This window comes from Myxocyprinus asiaticus, chromosome 48 (genome assembly GCF_019703515.2).
Source record: "Myxocyprinus asiaticus isolate MX2 ecotype Aquarium Trade chromosome 48, UBuf_Myxa_2, whole genome shotgun sequence".
In the NCBI taxonomy this organism is placed as follows: Eukaryota; Metazoa; Chordata; class Actinopteri; order Cypriniformes; family Catostomidae; genus Myxocyprinus; species Myxocyprinus asiaticus.
The window spans coordinates 25757747-25785686 of NC_059391.1; the positions used below are offsets into that span (position 1 = coordinate 25757747).

A 27940-nucleotide genomic window follows, 5' to 3' on the forward strand; every position below is an offset into this window, starting at 1 on the left:
GTAAAAAAAAAAAAAATGACCACCATAACAATTATCCTGTTTCAGGATCGTTGAACACAAGACATCAGAGTCATATTTAACACCAGTTTGCAAATTCAGCAACTTACAAAGTACATATCCATATACATACCTTTTTTGCATACTTTGAAAGTTCTTAAAAAGCTTGAACCCCATCAATAGCTGCTTGCAGCTATATTTGGTTATATTATTATATTTCGTATAAAGTAAATTAAGCATATTTTTGTCACATAAAATCATCACAATACACATTTAATTAATTAAATTAAATTAATAAAATTATATAATAGTTTTTAGATTTTATTATTTTGTTTTACAAATAATATTGTACAATGTCACAATGTAAAATTAATTAAAAAATTTTTTACCAGTCAGGCTTATTTTCGTTACTGTATTACAGTAATAAGAAAGAGATTTTTCACATTATGGTAAAAAAGACTCCAGTAATCTCACATTTGTCTGCTCTAGAGTAATCACCATTAGGAAAGACTAAGAAATGTTTTTTTAACATTCAATAAATTTATTTTAAAAACTAATCAGCCGATTAATCGGTTATCTACCTTCTTTACCACCTTAATTATTGGTATCGGTAAAATCCAATATCGGCCTTGCTTTGGAAAGTCTGAATCAGTTTAGTAAATCATTTCGTTTAGCAAAACGTTTAAAATATGATTTATCTATCGGCCGATTAATCAGCTTTTCCCACTACCTTAGTTATTGTAATGGCAAAATCCAGTATCAGTCGACCTCTAAACAATTACAAATTATATCTCTCTTTAATATTTCATTTGTTTTTCCAAGATATTAAACGATAAATCAAATTTTGTATCAAGTAAATTAAGCCTATTTTTGTTGCGAAAAATCATCACAATGTATATTTAAAGGTGCTATATGTAAGATTGACAACAAGCGTTTGAAATGGGTACTGCAGTCCAAATTAAAAATATTGGAGAGTTGTCTGCCCCGCCCCAGACTCGAAGCTCGTGCGGGCTGCCAGAATGAGGACACGGCTGTGTCTCGCTGCCTTGAAACCAGGCTGCACATGAAACAGAGAGTATGAATGCGAGTACTCAAATGTTGGATGAACTCAAAATGTCCATCCCTACTAGTAGCAGAGATAAATTAGATCAATGCTTACCTGTTAAGGCAAAAATCTGCCAACTCAGCATCTGTTTTAAAGGATTTCTGGGCTTTAAGTGGTCTCCATCTTCCAAAGGCATCTCCAATATTTTATCCTTGTTTTACTACGCCTCTGGTCATGGTGGTTTTTAGACGGATGGCGAGGCTTTTTAGGTCAGGTGAATCTGTTATCTCTGATCCAGTTCATTTGCTGGCTTCCATGGCTGCAGCACGCAGTGTTGTTTGCCTGCAAACTTGTTCAAATCTGGCAATCCGGCGGTGTCGAAATACTATTGGTGCGTAGGAGTGGGCAGGATCACACAGGCCAAAACATAAACATAAATTCCGGCCTGGGATGGAAACTTCAAAGTAGAATATACTGGCTGTAGCACTGTTATCGGAGAAGCCAGTATGTCAACTTAGCATGTTTCCTAAATCTCTAATGACATATTATGATCGTTTTATGATTTAGTACAGTAAAAATATTACATATAGCACCTTTAACTAATATTTAGGGGTCCAAGCACCGAAGGTGTAGGAACTCTATTGTATTTGTTCCGATTTTCTTCGTATTTTTTTTTCTGCCCTAAAAGTGTCTGGGCATCAGAGACCAAGTCGTAGAGATTCCAAACTAGGCAGGATGGTTCCAAATCCCCCCTACTACTCAGGCGTACAGACACACATCCTTCAGATACTAGGTGGCGCTATTGCGAACAAAACAAACAAAAATCACATTTTGGGCCATAAATCTTGAATCGTAAGGGCTAGAAACAAAATTCTTTTTCCACTGATTCCTTACATCATGCCGAAGAGTTTTACCTCCTGACAGAATTTTGCTCCGCCCCTTCGATTTCCCGCTATTTTGGATTGTTTGAAAAAATTAAAAATGAACTCGTCCTAGGCCGTTTGCCCGATCAGAACCAAACCAGTGCAGAATGATTCAGCAGATTCCCAATATGAAAAGTTATCAAAGGAATTTTGAAATTCTGATTTATCGTCAAACGATACGCCAAAACGTTCATAATGGGTGTGGCCACTTTTACTAAAATGGTTATAACTCTTGAACAGATTGAGATATTATCACCAAATTTGGTACACTTATGTATGAGGTCATTCTGAGGACAAATATTACACACCTCTGCCTCTTGGTGGCGCTATAATGGTTAAAAACAAAAATGGCTCTAACTATGGAACTGTTGGTCCGATCGACTTGAAATATTGCATGCAGTTTATTTGTCCAAGGTGTCATCAAGGTATATGAGGACAGTCGCATATTTTGAAAAACATGGCTGCCATCGACCAATCAGCTTTCAGCAGCTTTTATATAGTCAATTTGTGTAATTTGGCATCCACTGTATCATTTCTGTCAATTCTGATTATTTTGGTTATTTCTTCACATGTGCTTGGACCCTGAAGATTGCCGCTTGCGGCTATATTGCAATTATACTTTATATATTTTTTACAAATATAATAATAATATAATTTTTCACAATGAACAATTAATTAATAAATGTAATTTTAAAGACTGTGACCAGTCTTTTTATTACTGTATTATAGTAATAAGAAAGAGATTATGGTCACATCTCCTCTACAGACATCGCCATAAGGAAAAACTAAGAAACTTTTCTTTTAACATTCAATAAATTGGTTTTCAAAAACTATAGGCTGATTAATCAGTTATCTACCTTCTCCACCACCTTCATTATAACTATGAGCAAAATCCAATTTTGGTCTTGAAATGGAAAGTCTGATACAGTTTGGTAAATCGTTTCCTTTGGCAAATTGTTCAAAATTCAATATAGTGATATACCGCAGAATTTAACTAAATATTGTTTTCTTTGTTTAGCTAGAAAGTATTATGTGAAGACATACGTTTACATAACTTTTCTAGTGAATTAAATATTTTATGAAATACTGCTGTTTATCACTATGTTATTTAATTAAAAAGATGTTTACAGTTTCAGTCATGTCAGCTACTTGCTACTTTATTAAATTTGATATCTTATAGCTTAACTACTTTAAATTCCAAGCTTGACTACATTTTCAAAATAACTTCCCCATTGCCAACACGAACACTCACACACACACATTCCGTACCAGTATGCTGTACTCCACGTCGTCTCCGAGCAGGCCCGTGTCATTCAGTGTGTATTTCGCTTTCTTGACCTGAGCGTCCACTGGCCCTTTTTCAATCTGGTGTTTAATAGCCCTGAAGAGTTTGTACAGCGGCTCTCCAGCAGTGTCCTAAACAAACAAAACAACATTTTAACATTTAATGTCCTAGTAAATCTATAAATTGTCAAGCAACAACTCACATTTTTCATTGGTTGGACATGGAGATAGTCCCACCCTAAACTCACGCCATTGGTTGAGCCAGTGTTGCTATGGTGAGCTGGTTGGGACGCTCAAACAAACATAGCAATGTTTTGAAAGCACCGCAAAGCCACAGTGATCCACATTTGAGTGAAATTACTTATAGATGTCTCTGCGTATTAAACTGGGGTAAGAGAAAGTATTTTAACACACTTCAGCTTTAAAGTGTGTTTCTGACGGCAGAGATGTTATAACTCATGTGAAGTGCTGATTCATGCAGAACGTGCCTCTCATTAAACACTGTTATCATCATCTCAGCTACATTCATGAATATCAAAGCGTGACCAAGAACCCTGTGGTGAGAACAAAATCCATCGCTTTAAGACTAATAAAAAAATGATAATGAAATTACATGAAATTAAAGTTGAAGCGTGCAATTTTTTTCAATGTTAAAATACTTTCTCCTAACCAAGCATAATATGCAGAGACAACTATAAGTCAGTCATTTGTATGCTGAATATATAAAGAGTGTAAACACTGCACTGAACAACACAATAAGTAGTTTAAAAAGGTTGATATTTTACCTTTAAGTACTGATAGAGACAGATAGACATCCAGTTACTCAGCATTCTCTCCACCACTGTTTCAGACCTGTGGATAACACACAAAACACACACAACACACACCGTGACGCAATCATTATGACATGCCCCAAAAGCGTCCATCTGACGCATGTGTACATTGATGCATCCTGAGAAAAGCCCTTATAATAAGTCTGTTTTGGACAGATATATTTGTAAATTCATTTGCAAAAAGAATTGCTGTGGACTGTCGGCCAATGATAGGCTTATGTTAAATAATACGGAAATAAACAATATACTGACTTCAAAAACCACTTTTTATATGGTCTTATCAATGCTTTACTCATCAATGTCAGGCACTTTAATTATAAAAATCATTTTTTTAAATAATATATATATTAGATTTATAATTATTTAAAAAGAACTATTTATAATTATTTAATCATTATTTATTGAATTATTGTTATTATAGGGCCGTTCTTAGCAAACATTTATAAACGCGATTAATTGCGATTAATTCTATTAATTAATTGGCATATCATGTAATTAATTTGATTAAAAAAAAGTGATCAATTGACAGCCCTAATTACTATTCTTTATCTAATAATTATGATGCATCGTGAAATCTGAAAGCTGTCAGAATTCGACCCCATTCAATTTGATTATTATTTTGGAACGATTCCAAAAATATGAAGAAAAATTATTCAAAGGTTTTACTAGAGGTTCTTAGTCGACCTCTGTCGGTATCACATTAGGTACTTATTAATATAACAATGATAATCAATTGTTACATTTCATAATCAATGCATTGAAGTTTCTTTGTCAGACCGATTCACCCCTATGGGTAAATCCCACAAAACCAGTCAAAAACCTGCCTCAGTCCATGTAATTTTACTAAAAATCACCACTGAGAATAACGGGAACTTCAACATCAGAATGCTTCATTGTAATGAGAATTTGTTTCATTGTCACAAAGCAAAAAATAAAAATTAAGCTTAATTATCTTTACGAACAATTTATTTTCTTATTATTTTCATTTGATTTTGGGGTCAAATGTGACCTGAACACATTTGATGAGATTTACCCATAAACATGACTGCTGGAAACTGCGTATAGCCAGCCAATCAGATTGGAGCTTGCAGATTTTAGAAAGTTCTTGCCATTTTGTGTGCAATATGCATTAGATGGCACGTGGACTAGTGTTTTGTGTGCTGTTCTGATAGTGTCTCACCTGCGTAGTAGCAGTTTGGGGTTCTTGCTGTGAACGTATTCCTCCATGAGACCCAGCAGAAGTGTCCTCATGATATCTGTGTAATACTCCAGCTTACCGTGAAGCGCTACAGTAAGTAGAGATGCAAAATACACTTTGGCCCTGGCGTTAAAATCTGGACGCCCCTCAAGCGTTCTGATAAACTTAACACACAGAGAGAGAGAGAGAGAGAGAGATGAGATTTAAACCGTTTGTAAACACAAATTAAATGTATTTACTTTATTATTGCAACTGTGGAACATTTAGCTTTACATTTATTTACTATGCATCTATTATAATGCTTATTATGTTTTTTTAATGTCCATTTACACTTTAAGATGAACTGTTGTATATCGTGTGGAATGATATAAACACTGGGGAGATAATTACAGGCCAGCCTTTAAACACTGACAGTGTGTGGGAGGGCTTGTTTGTTTGTTTATGCTTACACATGTGTCATTACATGTACATGTTTAATTGTGTTCGTGGCATGAATATAAAAGACCTCAATGAGAACGTAGGCGTTGATTGAATCCTCTGGGGCCGATTTTTAACATCATTCTGTTTAATTGATGGGAATGTTTGCATGATGTCTACAGGGCTTGATCACTAGGGTGTACATTTTTGTGTTTATATGAGTGTGGATTCTGAGAAATCCCTGACATTTATCATAAAACATGAATTCCCTGACCCACCAAGCTATTAAGTGAAAAATCATTTAAAATGAGAAGGTTGAAGGCAGCTATATATTAAACTGATAATAATTACAGTGGGTCTCATTCACTAATAATTGCATACAGGGGGCCTGGGTAGCTCAGCGAGTAAAGACACTGACAAACCCCCTGGAGTCGCAAGTTCGAATCCAGGGCGTGCTTAGTGACTCCAGCCAGGTCTCCTAAGCAACCAAATTGGCCCGGTTGCTAGGGATGGTAGAGTCACATGGGGTAACCTCCTCGTGGTCGCTATAATGTGTGGTTCTCGCTCTCGTTGGGGCGCGTGGTGGGTTGTGCATAGATGCAGCGGAGAACAGCGTGAAGCCTCCACACGAGCTATGTTTCCACGGTAACACGCTCAACAAGCCAAGTGATAAGATGTGCGGATTGACGGTCTCAGACGCAGAGGTAGCTGAGATTCGTCCTCCACCACCCGGAATTAGGTGAGTGCATTGGGAATTCCAAATTGGGGAGAAAAGGGGAGAATAAATAAATAAATAATTGCATACAAGTGTGCATTCTCATGCAAAATTTCAACTGGACTCACAAACAGGTGTGTGTGGTGCACAAAAATGTTTTTTGTTTTTTTTTATTCCAAATTTGATCCTAAATTTAGTAAAAGCCTGCAAACGTTTGGATGAATCATGAGTTCTGTGAGAAAACATTCGTTCACAGATTTTATGCAGAATTATATGGTTAGTGAATGAGACCCAGTGTGTTTGTGTTGCATACATTGATGAGGAACGTTTTGCTGTTGAGCAGATTGGAGAACTGGTTCAGCGCTTGGGTTACTGTAGCCCTGCGAGATTCTGGGATATCCAGTTTGCCGGTGATCATTACATCGTTGGCGCCATCTTTAGAAGGCAGGAAGAAGACCCGGTCCGTGTAGGTCTTGTAGTCGAGGAATGGGATCCTGCCTTCGCTCAGATCATTAGTGTGGTCCTCCATTTCAATCATCAGATCTGCTCAGGATATGACACATTTGTTATGAGCACAGCTTGAAACCCTAATTTGAGCTAAACATATCCAAAATTGAATGCCTAGTGAGCTGGCTTCCTACATAGACATCATTTTGGGCATTATAGGCACACTATCTAAATTAAAATGATAGTTTCTCCACTCTACTTTTTTATTTTTTATTCTGTCTATATTTCCTCTGTGTTCCATTGACATACGCAACACATTAACTCCCTTATGAGGTGCACGCCCTTTAGCCGTCACAGAAACACAAACAGACATACATATGAGCATAATTCATGTTTTATAAGCATTTGATGTAATTAATATTACTTCAGTAATATTGCACATTTTCCTACAGTAATATTATTAACGTCAAATGCATTTGAAACCTGAATTATGTCTATTGGTGTACATTACCCATGTAATGTAAACATTATTGAAAGTCAGTAACTGTAATTTGATTACAAGAAATTTGTTATATTACTTTTAACCCTTGTGCACTGTTCTGGTCTTTCTGGACCCGTTTTGATTTTTTTTTCTTTAATAAAAATGGTATCCTTTATCTGAGTGGTACACGACTTAGTGACTTTTCCTCCACTAGCTATCTGAACACACACACACACACACAAAAATCTGGACTTGATTCGGTCAGTCTAAGGGGTCGTAAAAACATACCGCCATAGGAAATGAATGGGAAATACTAAAACACAGAGATTTTTATGTTTTGCTTTTGTCAAATACAAATCAGCAAATCAGACACAATGCAGAACACAACCACACATAAATGAAGAGGTGAGACTATAAAACATCCACAATGCAGAAAACACATGCACGCACACACACACCAACACATATACAGGTTTGTTTGACTATATTAGTGATCTCTCATTGACTTCCATTAATTTCATATGAGGCTAACAATATTTTCAATTTCCAAACTCTACCCCTAGACCTAAACCTAACTATCACACAAACATGTGCACATCACTAGATTTGAAGATCAACATCATCTGACCAATTTAAGACCTTTTGTTCTTTTGTTTTTACTGATGAGGACATTTGGGTCCTCACAGGTGTAGACAAACCTGTCTATGTATATCAAACATACCACACAGGTCGAAGTCTGAGTCTAACCCGTGAGTGACAAAGTTTATGCTAGAATTTTGATGTTTGAAATAAATGACAGGTAACAAAATAATAACTCTAATAATGTCTTTTCTTCATTACACAATCAGATTTGACAGTGGAGCACTGTCATGTTTGACAGCATATTAAAGCATCATTGCAAAATCTAATACTTCAACACAAGTGGTTTAGAAAAAATGCTACAATTTGACAAATTATAGTTTTTTTTATAATGTCTAAATATATATCCAACTTGTGATAATATCTAGAAATTACATTTGTTAGAACATGAGCTTATGGAGCTCAGCCAATGCATGGAGCACTGAAGTCATCTACTAGCCACAGTTGTTATTTCATGTAATTTTTAATTTTTTTATTCCAACAGATGTCACCAGAGACCCCCAATGCATGACATATTGTGATGTTTTGACACTTTCAATTTACTGAAATGAAGTTTTTTTTATTGAAGTGAAGATAATATAAAATGTCCCTGTTTTATATGAAAATGAATGGTGTAATTTAGAGCTAAATAAGGTCTAAATACCATAAACCCCCCCCCCCCCCCAAGTAGTTTTTTTACTTAAGTAAAATGAATGTTATTGCTTATCTTAAAAAAAAAAAAAAAAAGGAAAAAAGGAAAATATTACACGTTCGGGTCATTTTTGACCCGCAAACATCACAAGTGTGACTCACAAATGAACAGTGCACAAGGGTTAACTAAAAAGTAATTAGATAACAGTAACTTACTACTTTGTAATTGCATTACACCTAACACTGGTTGCTGTTTAAGAAGAGCGCAGCAAATCAGACACTTATAAAGTTTTATTTCGGATAGGACACTGTTTTAGTAGACTGCTGCCCACCTAGACAGTAGACATTGAGTTGGCTCACTGTATTTTGACACAATTTGATGATTTAATTTTTTTTTTTTTTTTCACATTCAGTACTTGTTTTTCTTGTTGTTGACACTCTTTCAAAGCAAGACATTACTATTTCCCAGAACAAAACTTGTTTCCATGCTAAAAACCCCCATGTTGCAATAGTAACAGGGTTGTGTGCATGTGTGTGCGTATATGACCTGTGAACTCTTTTTTGCAGCGGTCCCGAACACTTTCCTCCAAATTCTCCAGCTGATGTTTGACTTTCTCGTACTCTCTCTCAGCCTGCTGGCTCTTCCTCCTGCACACACATGATCAGATGAATTCATGAATTCATTAAATGAATGTTCATTCAGATGAACGCCTCAGGGGCGTTTTGGGAAAGAAGGATTTGATTTTTAACCTGTAGCAGACGACAGAGATGGCGATAATCAGCAGCATGGGAAACACCACCGCTGGGATGATGATTGGCAATGGAAGAATGTACTTCCTCTCATACTGAACGGAGCCCACCACCCACTCGCCATTCCCAAACTTAATCTGAAAGCCACAGAAGAAATGAGAAATGGTAAGATTTCCAGATGGATGATGGATAAATCAATTTAAGATAAAGAGTTGATGGATGGATGGATGGATGATATGCAGATAAATAAGAGGATGGATGGCTTTACAGATTATTGGACTGATGGATGGACAGATGGATCGATTTCTAGAAAAATGGAGGGATGGATGGATTTCAAAATTTATGGATGGATGATTCACAGATTAAATTCCAGAAAAACTGATGGATGAATGGACGGACAGATTTCAAGATGAATTTATGGATGATTGATGGATGAAATGATTTCTTGAAAAAATGGATGGAGGGATGCATGAATGGATTTTCAGAAAAAATGGATGGAATGCTGGATGGATGGACCTCAAGATGGATGGATGGATGGACGGACAGATGGATGGATTTCTAGAAAAATAGAGGGATAGATGGATTTCCAGATGGATGGATGGATGGACAGATGGATGGATGGATTTCTAGAAAAATTAAAGGATGGATTTCCAGAAAGATGGATGTATGGATTTCAAGATTTATTGACTGATGGATGGATGATTGATGAATGGATGGATTTCCAGAAAAACAGATCAATGGATGGTTGGATAAAATCGCAGATGGATGAATGGATGCACTGTTTTATAGAAAAATGGATGGAGGGATATATGCTTGGAAATTATTTTTCTAGAAAAACGAATAGATGGATAGATTCCCAGATGGATGGATTTCCAGAAAAATGGATGGATGGAAAGATCTCAAGATGGATGGATGAATGATGGATGAATTTCCAGAAAAAATGAATGGGTGGATGGATGGATTCCCAGAAAAATGGAAGGGGAGATGGATGCTTGATGGATGAATAAATGCATTTCCAGAAAATTGGATCAAGGGATGGATGAATGGATGGATAGATTTCCAGATAAATGGATGAATAGATGATTGATGGATGGATGGTGGTCTCTCACCAGCAGGTCCAGAGGTTCCGAACTGGTGTCTCGCCTCTGTCTTTTGGATCGAGCTCTTGGTGCAGTTGAGGGCGGATCAAGGAATAATTTATCATCCTGTAGTGTGTTCACGTTACACTGAACATCACCCACAAACGCCTGCGCCTCCTTCGCCGTCATCGCTTTAGAAAAACCACGACCCTGGGACACACAAAAAACTTTGCTGAAACGGTTTGATTTCACAATTTTACAAGCAAACAAACATGCATGAAAACCCTGTGTTTGACTCATGTTATGAGCAGATACTCACAGTGACGATAATCATACTGTTTTCAGTGATAACATTTTTGCTGAGCGGATCGAAGACAGGGTCAGGGTGATACTCAAACGGAGTCAGCTCACTTTGGAGGTTATCAAGCTGAACATATGTCCTGAAGAACTGAGACTCGTTCGTCTGGCTGACTGCAGGTGACACGAACATGATTACCGTGTCATTTTTAGATATCGAACCCTCTACAAACTGAAAGAGAAAAAGAAAGATTGCATTAATGCTGCTCCTCTTCAATTAAAAGGAAAGTTCACCCCAAAATATGCTTTTTTTTCCCATATAACAAAAGAGGATGGTGACTTGTACAATCAAGCTCCAAAAAGGACTTACGGTCACATACTGCATATTTAAACTTGGCACATGGCAATGGCATTTTGTTTCAATGTGGTCAAACCTGCCGTGACATGACTAAAGGCACCATTGTTTAATTGAACACAAGCGCAAATGAGATTTGTGAGCTATGGCAAAGAAAGATTTTTTCATGAAACATTTTGTTTCAATATTGGTCTGTTCCTATTGTATGGCTTTCGAAGACTACTTTTTTATCTACTTTTGTCTACCACAAAATGGGGTTCGAATTACATTAAGAGTGAGTAACTGATGAAAAAATTTATATTTTTTGTGTGAACTATCCCTTTAAATGAACCACATTTCCTCAGTTATCTGTCTCTTAATTTCCCAGGAGCCCCAAATGAGCAGAACATGGGCCAAAGGCCTTCAGAAAACAAAAACTGAGGCGTAACAGAGACTTCTGAAGGAGGATCTATTGATATTCTGAGGGGGAGCAGCACAAGTCTAAATGTGGGGGCGGTAAAACCGAGAGATAGACGGATAAAAAGATAGATAGCTAGAGTTCTGGAGAAATAGAGATCTGGAGTACAGAAGCTTCTCTTCAGATAAAAAAGATGAAATGAAACATTCATCAAGTTTTGCGTTAGATAAACGTTTGTCTTGTCCATGAATGCTTCAGAACAGAGCAGGTGTCACGCCATTTAGTCATTTCAATCAGAACTGAGTGATTCATTGGAGATGAAAATCTAACAGCGAGTAAAACAGAAGAAAAGCAAAACAAACAGCAGCGAGGTTTCTCTCGAGAGCTCCTGGAGGTCAGTTTGGGTTCTCATACCTCAACTGGGGCAGTCTGTCCAGACCATTCTCCTGCAGATGCCACAACCCTGATAGTGGCCTTCTGGACCACGTCAAATCCAGAACCGACCACCAAGATTTTTCTGCCACCACTAAAACACAAATACAAAATCATTACACAATCTTTTGACAATGTTTGAGGTAACCTCAGCTGAGTCCATAATCATATACATCCATATTTTAACCGCAAGTCAAATTACTGTATTAAATAATTATAGTAATATACAGTAATGTGCAAAGGTTTTAGGCACTTGTGAAAAATTTTGCATATTGAGAATGTCATAAAAAATAATGACATAAATAGTTTTCATTTATCACTTATACATGTCATACAAAGTCCAGTAAACATCCGGTGCATCCGGAAAGTATTCACAGCGCTTCACTTTTTCCACATTTTGTTATGTTACAGCCTTATTCCAAAATGGATTAAATTCATTATTTTCCTCAAAATTCTACAAACAATACCCCATAATGACAACGTGAAAGAAGTTTGTTTGAAATCTTTGCAAATTTATTAAAAATAAAAAACGAAAAAAATCACATGTACATAAGTATTCACAGCCTTTGCTCAATACTTTGTTGAAGCACTTTTGGCACCAATTACAGCCTCAAGTCTTTTTGAGTATGATGCTACAAGCTTGGCACACCTATTTTTGGGCAGTTTCTCCCATTCTTCTTTGCAGGACCTCTCAAGCTCCATCAGGTTGAATGGGGAGCGTCGGTGCACAGCCATTTTCAGATCTCTCCAGAGATGTTCAATCGGGTTCAAGTCTGGGCTCTAGCTGGGCCACTCAAGGACATTCACAGAGTTGTCCCGGAGCCACTCCTTTGTTATATTGGCTGTGGGCTTAGGGTCGTTGTCCTGTTGGAAGATGAACCTTCACCCCAGTCTGAGGTCCAGAGCGCTCTGGAGCAGGTTTTCATCAAGGATGTCTCTGTACATTGCTGCATTCATCTTTCCCTCGATCCTGACTAGTCTCCCAGTTCCTGCCACTGAAAAACATCCCCACAGCATGATGCTGCCACCACCATGCTTCACTGTAGGGATGGTATTGGCCAGGTGATAAGCGGTGCCTGGTTTCCTCCAGGCATGACGCTTGCCATTCAGGCCAAAGAGTTCAATCTTTGTTTCTCATGGTCTGAGAGTCCTTCAGGTGCCTTTTGGCAAACTCCAGGCGGGCTGTCATGTGCCTTTTACTGAGGAGTGGCTTCCGTCTGGCCACTCTACCATACAGGCCTGATTGGTGGAGTGCTGCAGAGATGGTTGTTCTTCTGGAAGGTTCTCCTCTCTCCACAGAGAAACGCTGGAGCTCTGTCAGAGTGACCATCAGGTTCTTGGTCACCTCCCTGACTAAGGCCCTTCTCCCCCGATTGCTCAGTTTGGCCGGGCGGCCAGCTCAGGAAGAGTCCTGGTGGTTCCAAACTTCTTCCATTTACGGATGATGTAGGCCACTGTGCTCATTGGGACCTTCAATGCTGCAGAAATTTTTCTGTACCCTTCCCCAGATCTGTGCCTCGATACAATCCTGTCTCGGAGATCTACAGACAATTCCTTGGACTTCATGGCTTGGTTTGTGCTCTGACATGCACTGTTAACTGTGGGACCTTATATAGACAGGTGTGTGCCTTTCCATATCATGTCCAATCAACTGAATTTATCACAGGTGGACTCCAATCAAGTTGTAAAAACATCTCAAGGATGATCAGTGGAAACAGGATGCACCTGAGCTCAATTTTGAGTGTCATGGCAAAGGCTGTGAATACTTATGTTCATGTGATTTTTTCGTTTTTTATTTTTAATAAATTTGCAAAGATTTCAAACAAACTTCTTTCACGTTGTCATTATGGGGTATTGTTTGTAGAATTTTGAGGAAAATAATGATTTAATCCATTTTGGAATAAGGCTGTAACATAACAAAATGTGGAAAAAGTGAAGAGCTGTGAATACTTTCCGGATGCACTGTAAAAAGCTAAATCAATATTTGGTGTGACCACCTTTGCCTTTAAAACAGCACCAATACCTGGACACAGTTTTTCTTGGTTGTTGGCAGATAGGATGTTCCAAGCTTCTTGGAGAATTCACCACAGTTCTATTTAAGCTGTCTCTATTTAGACAGTCTCAATTGCTTCTGTCTCTTTATGTAATCTCAGACTGACTCGATGTTCAATGGGGGGCTTTGTGGGGGCCATGACATCTGTTGCAGGGCTCCCTGTTCTTCTATACTAATCTTTTCTATTTGCAAAAGTAATGTTTGGAAATCTAACATTTATATTTCCTTTTGACGCACTAAAGCTGAAGATATAAATAACCATATTAAGACAAATGCTTTTGTGAAACATCTTATGTTAAGACTTTTGCACAGTTCTGTGCATTATTATAAAAAAAAAAATTATTTTCATAATATATTTTTCTAAAAATAAAATAATAAAAAGAAATATTGAATTATATATTCAATATAAATTAAAAATAAAATTAATAATAATTAATTCTATCCCAAAAAATAAATAAATATATTTGTCAATAAAAACATCAATAATGTCATTCTCTCTAGAAATAAATTAATAAAAAAGAAAACTGTATAATTATATTCATAAATTAAAATAAAAACAAAATATATAAAAAATATTTTATATTTTATATATTTAAGTCTATATAAAATACAATAAAAATATAAAAGTATATATATTTATATACATACATTTAAATACTAAATAATACATCAATAAAGATAAAATAAATAATACTTATAAAAAATATCTATATAAATATTTTGTCAATGTATGTCCCTGGTCTTATTGCATACTTATTGCATCAGTGCATATTACTCTAAAGAAAAGTATAAATTTTAAAATTGTATTGTACTATTTTCATCTCTGAAATGACTTTTCTCCTCTGCAGATGTAAACAAGGCAGTATGGTGGGCAAAAAAAAAAAAAAAATACTGACCAATAATTCTACAGCCTAAAATCTAAAATCCAACCAAATCCTGATAAATAACATCAAGTCCCATCCTATATTATTTTCCTCTAAACATTCTATTTCACTCTAAAGTTCATCACATTACAAAAGTTAACTGTGTAGATGACGTTTCATGTTGTCTTTCAAAACAACATCTGATTTTTCTGCACAGCATGATTCCTTTGCTATCCAAAACATGTTCTGCGTAATTACAGTGTTACGTGTATTTGTTTGATCTGTTTTTCGATCTGGTAGAACTGACCAGATGAAGCTGCTCCTGGGCTGATGGTCAGACACAGATGGGTTGTTGGAGAACTGAAAGGCTGTATGGACATCAGTCGAGGTGTGTCTGCCGTAATGAACCCTAACGGTGAGGCGGGCTGATGGAACTGTATCGCCAAGATACTCAGCCAATTTACAGGTGATCTGATCTCCAAATGTCTCACTGACAGAGAGAGAGAGAGAGAGAGAAATGAACAAAGAATTAACCAAACAAATGCAATATCTGGCAATCATTTCCAATGATGACATACTGCACTCACACTCTGCAGAGCACGTCACCCACGGTGATGTGAAGATCTTCTTTAGAAGCTGTGTTCAGGCCAATCCCAGTGACGGTGAGGATAGTTCCACCCACTTTAGGACCCCGATCAGGGGACACAGTCTTTGCTATGGGATCCTAAAGAGACAAATATAACCTTGAGAATATGACAAATCTACATATTTCAGATAAATGTATGTGTGAAATCATACTGATCTCACACAGCAATGTGGAATCGACCAATCTGGCTGTTCATTTTGTGATTGTTATCTGGAAATTCAAAGGGAATTTCATTTTCTGCATTTTTGGTCAATTTAAATGTCTATATTTAGTTTAATTACATTTTTATTAAAATTAACATTTCATTTTTATTTTACTCTAAAATAAATAACATTTTAATCTTACTTTAATGGTACTCAAATTTCATGCACCAAAATCATATTTTTAGTTGAATTTTTCACCCTATCCATAAACCTTAGAAGCTGTTGTTGCTACTTCACCTTTAAATCCATATGTAATCCAAACGTAAGAAACATGTTTACCTAGTTTTGATTGGCTAACCTCATCGTATGTGAAGTATGTCTCTTCGTATGTCATCCTTTAGAGTGGGCCAAGGTCATACGTTAATGTTCTCATGTAGTGATGTCATAACCATGACGGAACTTTGCATTGTGAACATCAGATTATGTTTAAAAATTCATTAAACTTTTATTTTAAAAGACTTTTAAAGTTCTTTAAGTTATGTTCATAAAAACTTTTTCGATTTACATTTTTTACAATTAATAAAAATTTGACTAAAATTTTAATACTATACTGTAGTAATGATGGGCACAACAGCTGTAATAACCCTGCAGATACAGACACACTTTGGACATTACCATTTTCTTGTAATGATTACATAATCCCAGGAAATGCATCTTCACGCTGTCCGAGACACATCAATCTGCTGAACAAAAGCTCACCCTCAGCATTTCCCTGAGGGCACGAAAGAGACGCCTCACTCCGAGAAAAACTGATGCAATCAATTCTGCCAAAGCCGTCAGCCGTGGAAACACAGCCCATAATTATTACCACTGCACATCACCACAGGGTGACCAGCGACTGCACAAAAAACTGTGACAAAATGGCTCATAATTGCATACCGGATCCAGAGAGCTCTGTTGGACTTGTACAAACTAAACGTTTACAAAGTTCTCCAAATGTGATCTCAAATTGTTTCACAGAATTAAAGAGTTAGTTCACCCAAAAAGGAAAATTCTCCCATCATTTACTCACCCTCATGTGTATGACTTTCTTTCTTCAGCAGAACACATTTGAAGAAAAATAGAAAAATATCTTAGCTCAGAAGGTCCTTAAAATGCAAGTGGATGGTGATCATACTTTTGAAGCTCCAAAAAGTACAGATAGTCAACATAAACATCATCCATATGATTCCAGCGGTTAAATTAATGTCTTCTAAAGAGATACGACTGATTTTGGTGCGAAAAAGATCAATATTTAAGTACTTTTTAACTATAAATCATTGCTTCCGGTCAGCAGAGGTATGCCCGTGTGAAGTAATAGCATTGGCATGTTCACGCAAGAACTGGCGCATGTGTGACACATCCGAAAGAGTAGCGCTGTTTACAACTGAGTAGGAGGAACGCTGTACAGAAGCTTAGCTGGTTTTGGTTTATATCTGTATTTGTATCTGTTTGTTTACTCACAATGGTGCATTTGTGTGCTTATCCTGGATGTCTCAACAGAGAGAAAAACGAGAGATAACGTCCGTAACATGTCAACACGAATTCTTCACACGAGAGACCGCATGAACTCTGCGCTCTCATGAATGCATATACTGTTGCTGACCAGAAGCGATGGTTTATAGTTAAAAAGTACTAAAATATAGATATTTTTCACACCAGAAGTTATCGTGTCGCTTTAGAAGACATTAATTTAACCGCTGGAGTCGTATGGATGATATTTATGCTGACTGTCTGTGCTTTTTGGAGCTTCAAAAAGTCTGATCACCATCCACTTGCATTTTATGGACCTATAGAGCGGAGATATTTTTCTATTTTTCTTCACATGTTTTCCACTGAAAAAAGAAAGTCATACACATCTGGGATGGCATGAGGGTGAGTAAATGATGAGAGAATTTTCAGTTTTGGGTGAACTATTCTTTTAAGTTCATGTGTGTGGTGCATGCTGTGTAATGCATGTTCGTGACTCACCCTGTAGGTAAACTGGACATGTTTAGTGGACACTCCTTTTTTTCCACTGCCCACCTCTATCTCCACCTCGCCAGTTTTGTAACGATTTGCCGGACCGATTTCGCACACCACACTGTAAAAAAACATAAACAACAACAGGGTTATTAAATAGTTAGGGCTAATTGTTTTTTTATTTTTTATCTTAAATGTTTTTCTTGTATCCATATTGCAATCACTTTGACATTTAATCATGTGCAATTCAATTTTCAATAGATAAAATGCTAATTCTTGATACCAGTAAACACATCTACACTAGTAAAGCGTTAATTCCTGATATAAAAAATTATTATTGATTCCATTCTTGATTCAAAAATGGAATTTCAACTTGTAAAAAACAAATAATGACATCTGTAACTGCATTTTCACAAGTACAATTAAAATTTCACAATGATCTGTCATTCAGTCTTGTTCAAAACGCAATTCCTCACTAGTTGAAATTCCAAATACACACATCAGCTATGTACTTCTTACTTGTAAAAACAAGTATTGATTATATCAATAATTACTTTGTTCCTAGTGCAAAAGTCCATTCCTAATATCAGCATTTAAATTGCAACTAGTCCAAATGCTAGTTTTTGATAACTGGAATTTGTTAATTTCAGATTTTTGGAAATGGGATTCAGATATCAACTAGATATACACATAGATTAGCACACATTTTGTTGTTGGCTTGACAAAGTAGTTTAAAAGTTTGATGGTTATACAGACATTACAGTAAAACAAACAACCAGCAAGCTAGATAAAAAGCCAAAAAGATAGACAGTCCACAGCATGTTGCTAGGTGTTGCTAGCATGTTTTAGCATGTAGCAAGGCATTGTTAGCATGTTGCTAAGCAATGCTAGTATGTTTTAGCTGGTAGCTAGGGTGTTCTGGCTAGTTGGTAGGCATTGATAGCATGTTTTAGCTGGTTACTAGTAGTGGATTGTTGCTATGCCTTGCTAGCCTGTTTTAGCTTGTTGCTAGGGTGTTATGGCTTGTTGCTAGGCATTGAGACTGAAGCTACTTTAGCTAGCTTAAAGCATATTAAATGCCTTGTGTGGCTTTGTTTACATCTGAATTTTTTGGCAGTTGGAGTTTGAATAGTCTTGGCTCATCTGAACATTTCCTTCAATGCAAATCTATGGGATTTCTCAGAGATTTGATTGTCCACTGTGCGAAAATCGGAAGTCTGATCAATTACAAAAGATATAGCAACTAGAGTCAGAACAGTCTGAAGGTGAAAACTGTGGGAGAAATTACAGTCAGAAATGTTGGTCTCAGAAAAATAATATGTTTAAATAGTATAACAACATGTTGGCTTTGTAAACCTAATAAATTGTAATTAAATATTAAAAGGTTTTCTTAATAGTTACAATCACATTATAGTGAAATTAACATTGTGTGAATGAAGACATACTGCACTATATCTATTTATTTTCCTCAAAAGAAAGTCAGTCAAAGGGTTTGCAGCAATGTGAGTAAATGATGACAGAGATTAAATTTTTGGGTGAACTACCCCAACAGAAACATTTAACAGAAAAGGTAAAAATGAGCAGAAGACATAATTCACTGAGGCAGTGCAAAACATCAGTGTTGAACATAACAGATGCTGTTAATTAACACAAAACCCACAGTTTCCAGATTCATTACATCCAAATCGACCAACTCAGAAAACAGATAGGCTACCCCCAAAACCTGAAACTCCACCTCCCCTGACAGATCATCCTGACAGCGATCTCTGTGAGAGTTTATTCACTGTTCTGAAGCCAAATGCTCCCGTTTCACTGTAAGATCCTTCTCAAGCTTGTTAGCTGCCAAACAAACACTCCATCAGGATGAACGTTCAGTTTATAAACCCTGATGAAGAATTACTGACTCGGCTAAGCCTGACATTGGCTGTGAGAAATCCAAAAACTCTTCTTTGGCACTAAACACAAACACACACACTCTGATTTTCATACAAATCTAACTTTGTTCTACTGGAGGAAGCACAGAAACTCATACATACATTGTGGCAAATCCACTAAACAGTTTAATGTGCTTTATTTCAGCGCAAACACTTCTGTCTTATTCTTCGCAATCCACTATCTGCGCTGGCATAGCACTGCACTGTATTTAAATTAGGTCACTGTTATTAATTTAATACATTTTAATGAAATGATTCATTCTTTTGAGCAGATTATTGTTTTATATGTACTGGTTGAGCCGGTTCACAAAATGGACTGAATGATTCATTCCCTATTCAGACTGATCCAGTCACAGAGGTTCTCGAGTAAACAACTCACTGAATCAATCATGCAATCGATGTGTGTCTCAAATGAGAACTCTTTGAATTGGTCTCTTGATGTTGTCTGATTGAAATGAGCCAAGAACCTAAAGTAATATGATCCTTTTCATTGCAAACATGCCTATTATCGATTGCGCCCTATTCACAAAAGTCAGCGCTATTTGCAGGACGCAATTAATGTTGATGCAATGAAAATCATTTTGGGAAACTTTTACTTCTACTCCACTACATTCCAAAGCATAATATCATCATTTTTACTCCACTACATGCCAAAAAACTTGCAATTCCTAGCTAGTTCAAAGTTAAGAAATAAATAATCGAGATCCATAATCCGATTCATGAAATTATTTGTGAAGAAAGGATCCATTCTTTTGAGACGATTCACTTACAATCTGGTTGAGGCGATTCACAAAATGGATTCAGTGACTGTTCACGATTTAGACTGATCTGTTTGCAGAGGTTCGAGTAAAAAAAATTAGGCTAAATCAATGATGTGTGGAGCGGGTCTCAAGTTAGCAACTCTCTGAATTGATCTCTCAGTGCTGTGCTACTCGAAGCAAGTAAATAACCCGGAGTAACAGGATTTTAAAAGCGCAAACATATCTCCTTTCTATGGAAATTAAGTTTATTATAGATTATGCCTTAGTCACAAAAATTAGCGCAATTTGTGCTATATTATAAAAATTGCACAATTATTGCCAATGGAAAGCAGGCAGTAAACAGAATATTCCATTGATAATGTTCTATTGGAAATGAAGGCAGTAATTCATCACTTCATCTGGAATTGCGCTATGCAAATTATGTTCCACACTAATTTTGTTGGCTGTCAGACAGCACGTGCAAATAAAGGCACATATTCATTTTACGTGAATTCCCCCTTATTATTTCACTCATGTACTAATTCTAAATTCTAGTCACAAGCTCAATATACTGTAAAGTCTTAATCAGAAAATCTAAAAGACATCATTTGGGTCATTCTTGGGGGCATTTTTAAATGTTTGAATTCAAAATAATGATTTTTTAATTAAGCTTTGAATAAACCAGATTTCTCAAACAGGCCATCCATTGAAAATCAGGCCGTTTGGTACCACAGACATCTGCAAACTCAAATGTCCATCAGGAATTTGATTTTCTAAGAGCTCTCGTTCAATACTCAATCCATTTTAGTAGCAAGTAATTTCAGAGTATAGTAAACACAAGGCCACACAGGAATAAAACAAGTTAGAAATGTCAACTTCTGAAGCTGTTACCTGGTTGAGACAGAGTACCGTTCCCCCAGGTGTCTGCACGACACTCCAGCTACCGTGATGTTTCTAATGTCCCCTCTCTGAATTCCTAGGTTCGAGCCCTTAATAGTGACCGCAATTCCCCCTTTCAGTGGCCCGTATCTCGGCGTGATCTGGAATAAATTAAAATTGGAGACCTTAATCACAGGCTGCTCTGAATGACGATCATACATAGATGAGCTGAGATAAGTGATTTTACTATTAAACAGTAAAAAGTGAACTTCCAGTGAGTTATGAACGAAATGAGTGAATGTAGTCTTGCCAGTAATTCAGCCATTCAATAGGAGTCGAAAAGAACATGACCTGAGGTTTCTATTGATTTTTAAATAAGGTCTCAAAGTTGAAAATCTGGAAAGGGGGAATGTGTATTGAGGATCATGTTTTGTGTAATGAGGATTCTGAGTGTTTTGAGGATTGAGTATGGACCCTTTAGATATTTCTGGGATTGGAATTTGGAAATAAACTATAGCGGGGTACATTTCTGGGAGACCACAGCAAATATTATTTTTGTGTTCCCATTTGCTCCAACAGCAAAAGAAGAAATCCACTATTACGTTCCCTGGACTTTTAAAAAGAGGAAAAAATAGAGAGCGGTGAATTACAGCAGTCAGAAGAGAGAAAACTGCCAAATTTACTGTCACTGCCTCAGCAGCTGTATTTGAAACACTATTGCAGCAGTATAGATATTTTGTATAGTGTATACTATTTTTTTCTTAATGCCAGGGTAATAAAACAAAGAGTGCTGGGGAGTGTTTTGAGTATCTTAAGTGTTGTGAGTATTAAGGATTGCGAGTGTACTGAGAATATTGTGAGTATTTTGAGTGTTGATTGTTCAGAGTATCGTAAGAGAGTACTGAGTATTTAGAGTATCGTGAGTATTGTTTTGAGTATTTAGAGTATCGTGAGTATTGTTTTGAGTATTGTGAGCATTGTGAGTGTTTTGAGTATTGTGAGCATTGTGAGTGTTTTGAGTATTGTGAGCATTGTGAGTGTTTTGAGTATCATAAGCGAGTATTCTTAGAATTTGAGTATTGTATGAGTATTGTGAGTGTTTTGAGAATCATAAGTGAGTATTCTTAGTTTGAGTATTGTATGAGTATTGTGAGTGTTTTGAGTATCATAAGTGAGTATTGTGAGTGTTTTGATTATCATAAGTGAGTGTTTTGAGTATTGTGTATTGTAGGTGAGTGCTGTGTTTTGAGTACCATAAGTGTAAAGCGAGTATTGTGTTTTTAGTATTGTTAGTGTTTGGAGTAGCATTAGTGACTATTGTGAGTGTTTTGAGTATTGTGAGTATTGTGTTTTGAGTACCGTGAGTGTTTGGAGTATCATAAGTGAATATTGTGAGTGTTTTGAGTATTGTGAGTATTGTGAGTGTTTTGAGTACTGTAAATTACTATTATGAGTATGTTGAGTATTGTAAGTGACTACAGTTTGTGTTTTTGTAAGTGACTACTGTTTGTGTTTTAAGTATCAAAAGTGAGTATTATGTGTGTTTAGTCTTGTCAGTATATTGAGTGTTTTGATTATCATTAGTGAGCATTGTGTGTTTTGAGTATTGTGTATCATGAGCACTGTTTTTTTTAGAACAGTGTGTATTAAGAGTGTTTTGAGTACCGAAAGAGAGTATTGTCTTCTGAGTATTGTAAACATTTGGAGTAGCATTAGTGACTACTGTGATTGTTTTGAGTATAGTGATTACTGAGAGTGTTTTGAGTATCATAAGTGAGTATTGTGAGTATTTTGAGTATCATAATGAGTATTGTGAGTGTTTTGATTATAGTGATTACTGATTGTGTTTTGAGTATCATAAGTGAGTATTGTGTGTTTTGAGTATCACGTCTATTGTTTGTGTTTGAATTCAAAAGTGACTTCTGAGGGTTTTTAGTATTTTACAGTGATTTAATTTTTTTAATTACAGTATTTAAATAATATCTGATGAATCCTTCGATATTGTGTGTAGCAGTGGAGACTCACATCAGTGATCTGAGGGTCGGGACACTCCTCGGGCTCTTTAGAAGCACAGAGCTGGTCGTACACACAGGAGCTGGTCTGTGTGCACCAAACACACTGATATTTCGGGTCGGCATTTTTACACAGGCTGCAGTCTTCACGTCCCAGAGAGCAGTTATACAGAGTGACTGAAACAGAAAAGAAATTAAGTTTTTAAAAGGAGCTTATAAGCCTGCAGAAAAAAAAAAGCTCCAACCAGCCTAAACTAGTTGGCTGGTTTAAGCTGGCATAGCAGTTCTACTGGTCTAGCTGGCTACTCACCATGGCCAAGTTGGTCTGGCTAGAATCCTACTCTGCCAAGCTGACAATTACCCCAAATCCCTCTAAAACTAGCATAAAGACCAGATCTGGGAGACCAGCAAACCAGTTTAGGCTGGCTTAAGCAGTTTTTTTTTTCAACAAGGAATGACAGTATCTCAAAGCAGTAAGAGTTATTACCATTAAGACTGCTGTCTATCTTCTTTCCGGTATATTTATCCCGTACATGGAACAGAATGCTGGTCTCGTGAGCTTTATCAAAGGAAAACTAGAAAAGAGAGATCAGAGAATGAGTCAGATGTGATTTCAGGAGTGTCTCATTTGGACAAGAGCTTGTCTTAGGTAAAAATATTCCTCTCCGTATCCGCAGGCAGTTTGGCAGCTGAATAGATTCAGTGCTCTCTCTCTTGCTACACCTACAGTTCTCTCCTCATAATAAAGTCTCTGGAAACCTGCCTCAAGGATTTAGAGCTGTGGTTCTTAAACTTTTTCAGGTGGCGGACCCCTTCAACAGTAAAACAAAAACAGAGGATCACCCATGATCCCAAATCTGGCAGAAACTACCACCTACAGTACCTCAAGATAATTACCTACAGTTTTTAGTACTGTACAAATATCCTTTATATTATGAAATTGCATAATCTTTACCAATCCATAATTTTGACAGACAGCTTTGCTCCTATTTCATTGACATTAACTAGACTGCTACGTTTACCTAATGACCCTAAATAAACCGACTGTTCACTAACTAAGAAGTTGGACCGAACACTTACGTACTGCGTCAGCTGTCAGTTACTTTACTGTAAAAGAGACAACTGAAACACTATCAAAAAAGTATGGTAAGAGAATCAGTTAATTAATTGTTATGAGTTGACTAAACAGTCGAATTGTTTAATATCAGAGCTTTTGTTATTTCTTTAAGTCTTTTTTTTTAATCAGCCAAAAGACTATCGTTCACTGACTAAAGGTGGACAGCGGACCACAGTTTCAGAACTACTTACCTAAAGGGACTGGAGAACAATTCAGGCTGGACAATTACCAACAGGGGGAGCTATAATCCAAAACTCCCAGACGAACTATGGAAAATGTAGGTAGGTGTCTCTCTTACATTGGCCATAGGTTCCGAGTCATTTAGCAAGCCTTTTACCCCAAAAGATTTACACTGCTGTAACAATAGTACTCCCTTTGGCAACATGCAGTTAAAGTTGGAGTGTGTACATAACTAACCTCATATCCACTAAAAGAGTAGAAGGGCCCCGTTTCTGTCTTCACATCTTCCTCGAACTTCATCAGCTCCGTTCCGATGGTGAAATCGCGGCCCTGAAGAGTCACAAATAATACAAAACATCCACTTTCTTTAGTCACAACAGATCAGTTTTTTGCCACTTTGGTTGATGGATACAGTAGAGAGAAGAAAATAAATGATGGGTGAAGAGGGGGGAACGAGTGAAGGCATCAAGATCCAGGCCGACTTCAAAATCAAGTCGCCTGCATGAGCATCAAGGCTCAATTTGTCAGATTAACTGCTTTGATGGGAGAAGAGGGAAACATTAGTTTTTGGAAATGACAAGCCAGATTCAAACTTACATCACCTTTATGAGCACCAAGGCTCATTGCGTCAGAGGATGTGGATTTACCACAAGAAAATTATAGAAGATGAGGTGGAAGAAAGATCGGGAAATGACACAAGACCCTACATGAGCACCAAGGATCAACATTTCAGAGCATCTTACCACTAAGCCAAAGCTACGAAACACAAATTTGTTTAGAGGGAAACTACATTATCAGATCATGGCTAAGATATTTCAGAATTATATTAGAAATACAAAAATGCATGAATGTGATTCAAACAAATTATAAAATAAATTCTACAGGGTCACAAAGCCTGCAACCTTTACTTTGTAATCTTGAAGAATCACTCACAATATTCAAAACACTGATGTTTCTCAATACTCAAAATATTTGCACTACTCAAAACACTCACAACAGACAAAACACTGCTGTTTCTCAATACTAAAAACAATCAATACTCAAAATACTCGCAATACTGAAAACACTGATGTTTCACAATACTAAAATACTTGCAGTAATCAAAACACTCACAATAGTCAAAACTGATGTTTCTCAAAACTAAAAACAATCAATACTCAAAACACGGATATTTCTCAAAACTTAACACTCACAATACTCAAAACTCTGCTAACTGTCAATACTCAAAACACACAATACTCAAAACACTGATGTTTCTCAAAACTCTGATATTTGTCAATACTCAAAACACTCACAATTCTCAATACTCTGATATTTGTCAATACTCAAAACACTCACAATAGTCAAAACACTGATGTTTCTCAAAACTAAAAACAATCAATACTCAAAACACTCGCAAAACTGAAAACACTGATGTTTCTCAATACTAAAATACTTGCAATAATCAAAACACTCACAATAGGCCTAGTCAAAACTCTGATGTTTCTCAATACTAAAAAAAATCAATACTCAAAACACAAATGTTTCTCAATACTAAAAATCCTCACAATTCTCAAAACACTGATGTTTCTCAATAATATTTTTTTTTATTAACAATTTTATTGATTCCATATAACCAAAAAAAAAAAAAAAAAAAAAAACATAACAGAATATTTGGAATCGAATTGTATACATTTACAACCCTTCCTTCCGAACATTAACCCCCCCACCCCCAACCCAAGATGTTTCTCAATACTAAAAATACTCACAAAACTCAAAACACTCACAATAGTCAAAACTGATGTTTCTCAAAACTAAAAACACACAATACTCAAAACTCTGATGTTTCTCAATATTCAAAACAATCAACTCAAAACACTCACAATACTCAAAACACTGATGCTTCTCAAAACTTAAAACACACAATACTCAAAACTCTGATATTTGTCAATAATCAAAACATTCGTAAAACTCAACACTGATGTTTTTCAATACTCAACACTCACAATACTCAAACTCTGATTTTTGTCAATCATCAAAACATTCGCAAAACTCAACTGATGTTTCTCAAAACTTAAAACACTCACATTACTCAAAATACTTGTTTCAATACTCAAAACACTAGCAATCCTCAAAACTCTGATGTTTCTCAAAACTTAAAACACTCACAATACTCAAATTTCTGATATTTCTCAAAACTTAAAACACACAATACTCAAATTTCTGATATTTCTCAAAACTTAAAACACACAATACTCAAAACTATTATATTTTTCAATACTCAAAACACTCATAACAATGATGTTTCTCAAAACTTAAAACACACACAATACTCAAAATATGGATGTTTCAATACTCAAAACACCCGTAATACTCAAAACACTTGTTTCTCAAAACTTAAAACACTCAAAACTCTGATATTTGTCAACACTCAAAACATTCAACACTGATGTTTTTCAAAACTTAAAACACTAACAATACTCAAAATATGGATGTTTCAATACTCAAAACACTTGCAATACCAAAACACTGATGTTTCTCAAACATTAAAACTCTTACAATACTCATAACACTTATGTTTCAAAAAACGTAAAACACTCACTGTGACTAGGAGGAGGGCGTGGCTGGGCCGTGAGGATGCACGCCTGGCGCTGAATTGTCCTAATCAGCCGGGATAGTGGATAAAGACGAGCCGGAGGCGCCAGTTCGAGAGAGAGAGACACATGCGGCCGCTGTGTGTGTGCATGTCTGTGGGTTTTTATGTTATGGTTCAGTTTCTTTATACCATTAAAAGTTTACGTTGACTGCTCAGCTGGTTCCCACCTCTTCCTTTCCCTTAAGCAGAGACTTTACCCGTTACACTGGTGCCAAAACCCGGGAAGGAGGGGGGATGCGCAGTCATGGAGTCCTCGCCACTGCCGTCCGCCGGGAAGCGGAGGAGCCATGGCTGTCTCCCAGGGGAGGTGCGGCTGTCATCCGCCAGAGGGCAGAGGAGTGGCTGAGGACCAGGCGACGCTGTGTCTGGGGTCCGGCGAGCAAGTTTTTTCTCTCTCTCTCGCTCTCTCTCTCTCTCTCTCTCTCTCTCCCCACACGCTCTTTCCCTCTCCACCCCCTCCCCTCTCCCAGGGCTCCAGAGAGGCAAGGAAGATCTGCCAGCAGAAGGATGGGCGGAAGGGCAACACCTCCCCTCCAGGAAGGGAGGGGAGTACGTCACGCCGGAGGTTTCCCCGGCCTGAATTGGGCAATGGAGGGGTGTGATGAGGAGGAGGGCATGGCCGGGCTGTGAGGATACACGCCCGGCGCTGAAATGTCCTAATCAGCCGGGAGGGGGATAAAGATGAGCCGGAGGCACCAGTTCCAGAGAGAGAGACACACACGCAGCCACTGTCTGTGTGCGTGTCTGTACGTTTCATCTTATGTTTCAGTTTCTTTATACCATTAAATGTTTACATTGACTGCACAGCCGGTTCCCGC

The 27940-nt window shown here is 37.0% G+C and overlaps 1 protein-coding gene across 2 annotated transcripts in view; it reads right to left on the bottom strand.

Annotated features, from left to right (window-relative positions):
* The window catches only part of LOC127437269 (plexin-B2-like), a 241364-nt gene that overhangs the window by 15812 nt on the left and 197612 nt on the right, over positions 1–27940 (bottom strand). For both annotated transcript variants that reach the window (XM_051692093.1, XM_051692094.1), the window contains exons 12-27: positions 24725–24817; positions 23678–23765; positions 23204–23367; positions 21191–21339; positions 17635–17746; positions 15423–15559; positions 15143–15325; positions 11902–12013; positions 10758–10967; positions 10469–10648; positions 9360–9496; positions 9157–9257; positions 6726–6955; positions 5263–5444; positions 4035–4101; positions 3235–3381 (exon numbers count right to left, since the gene is read on the bottom strand). In XM_051692093.1, coding sequence (XP_051548053.1) covers positions 3235–3381; positions 4035–4101; positions 5263–5444; positions 6726–6955; positions 9157–9257; positions 9360–9496; positions 10469–10648; positions 10758–10967; positions 11902–12013; positions 15143–15325; positions 15423–15559; positions 17635–17746; positions 21191–21339; positions 23204–23367; positions 23678–23765; positions 24725–24817 — 2292 coding nt within the window. The remainder of the gene's footprint in view (positions 1–3234; positions 3382–4034; positions 4102–5262; positions 5445–6725; positions 6956–9156; positions 9258–9359; positions 9497–10468; positions 10649–10757; positions 10968–11901; positions 12014–15142; positions 15326–15422; positions 15560–17634; positions 17747–21190; positions 21340–23203; positions 23368–23677; positions 23766–24724; positions 24818–27940) is intronic.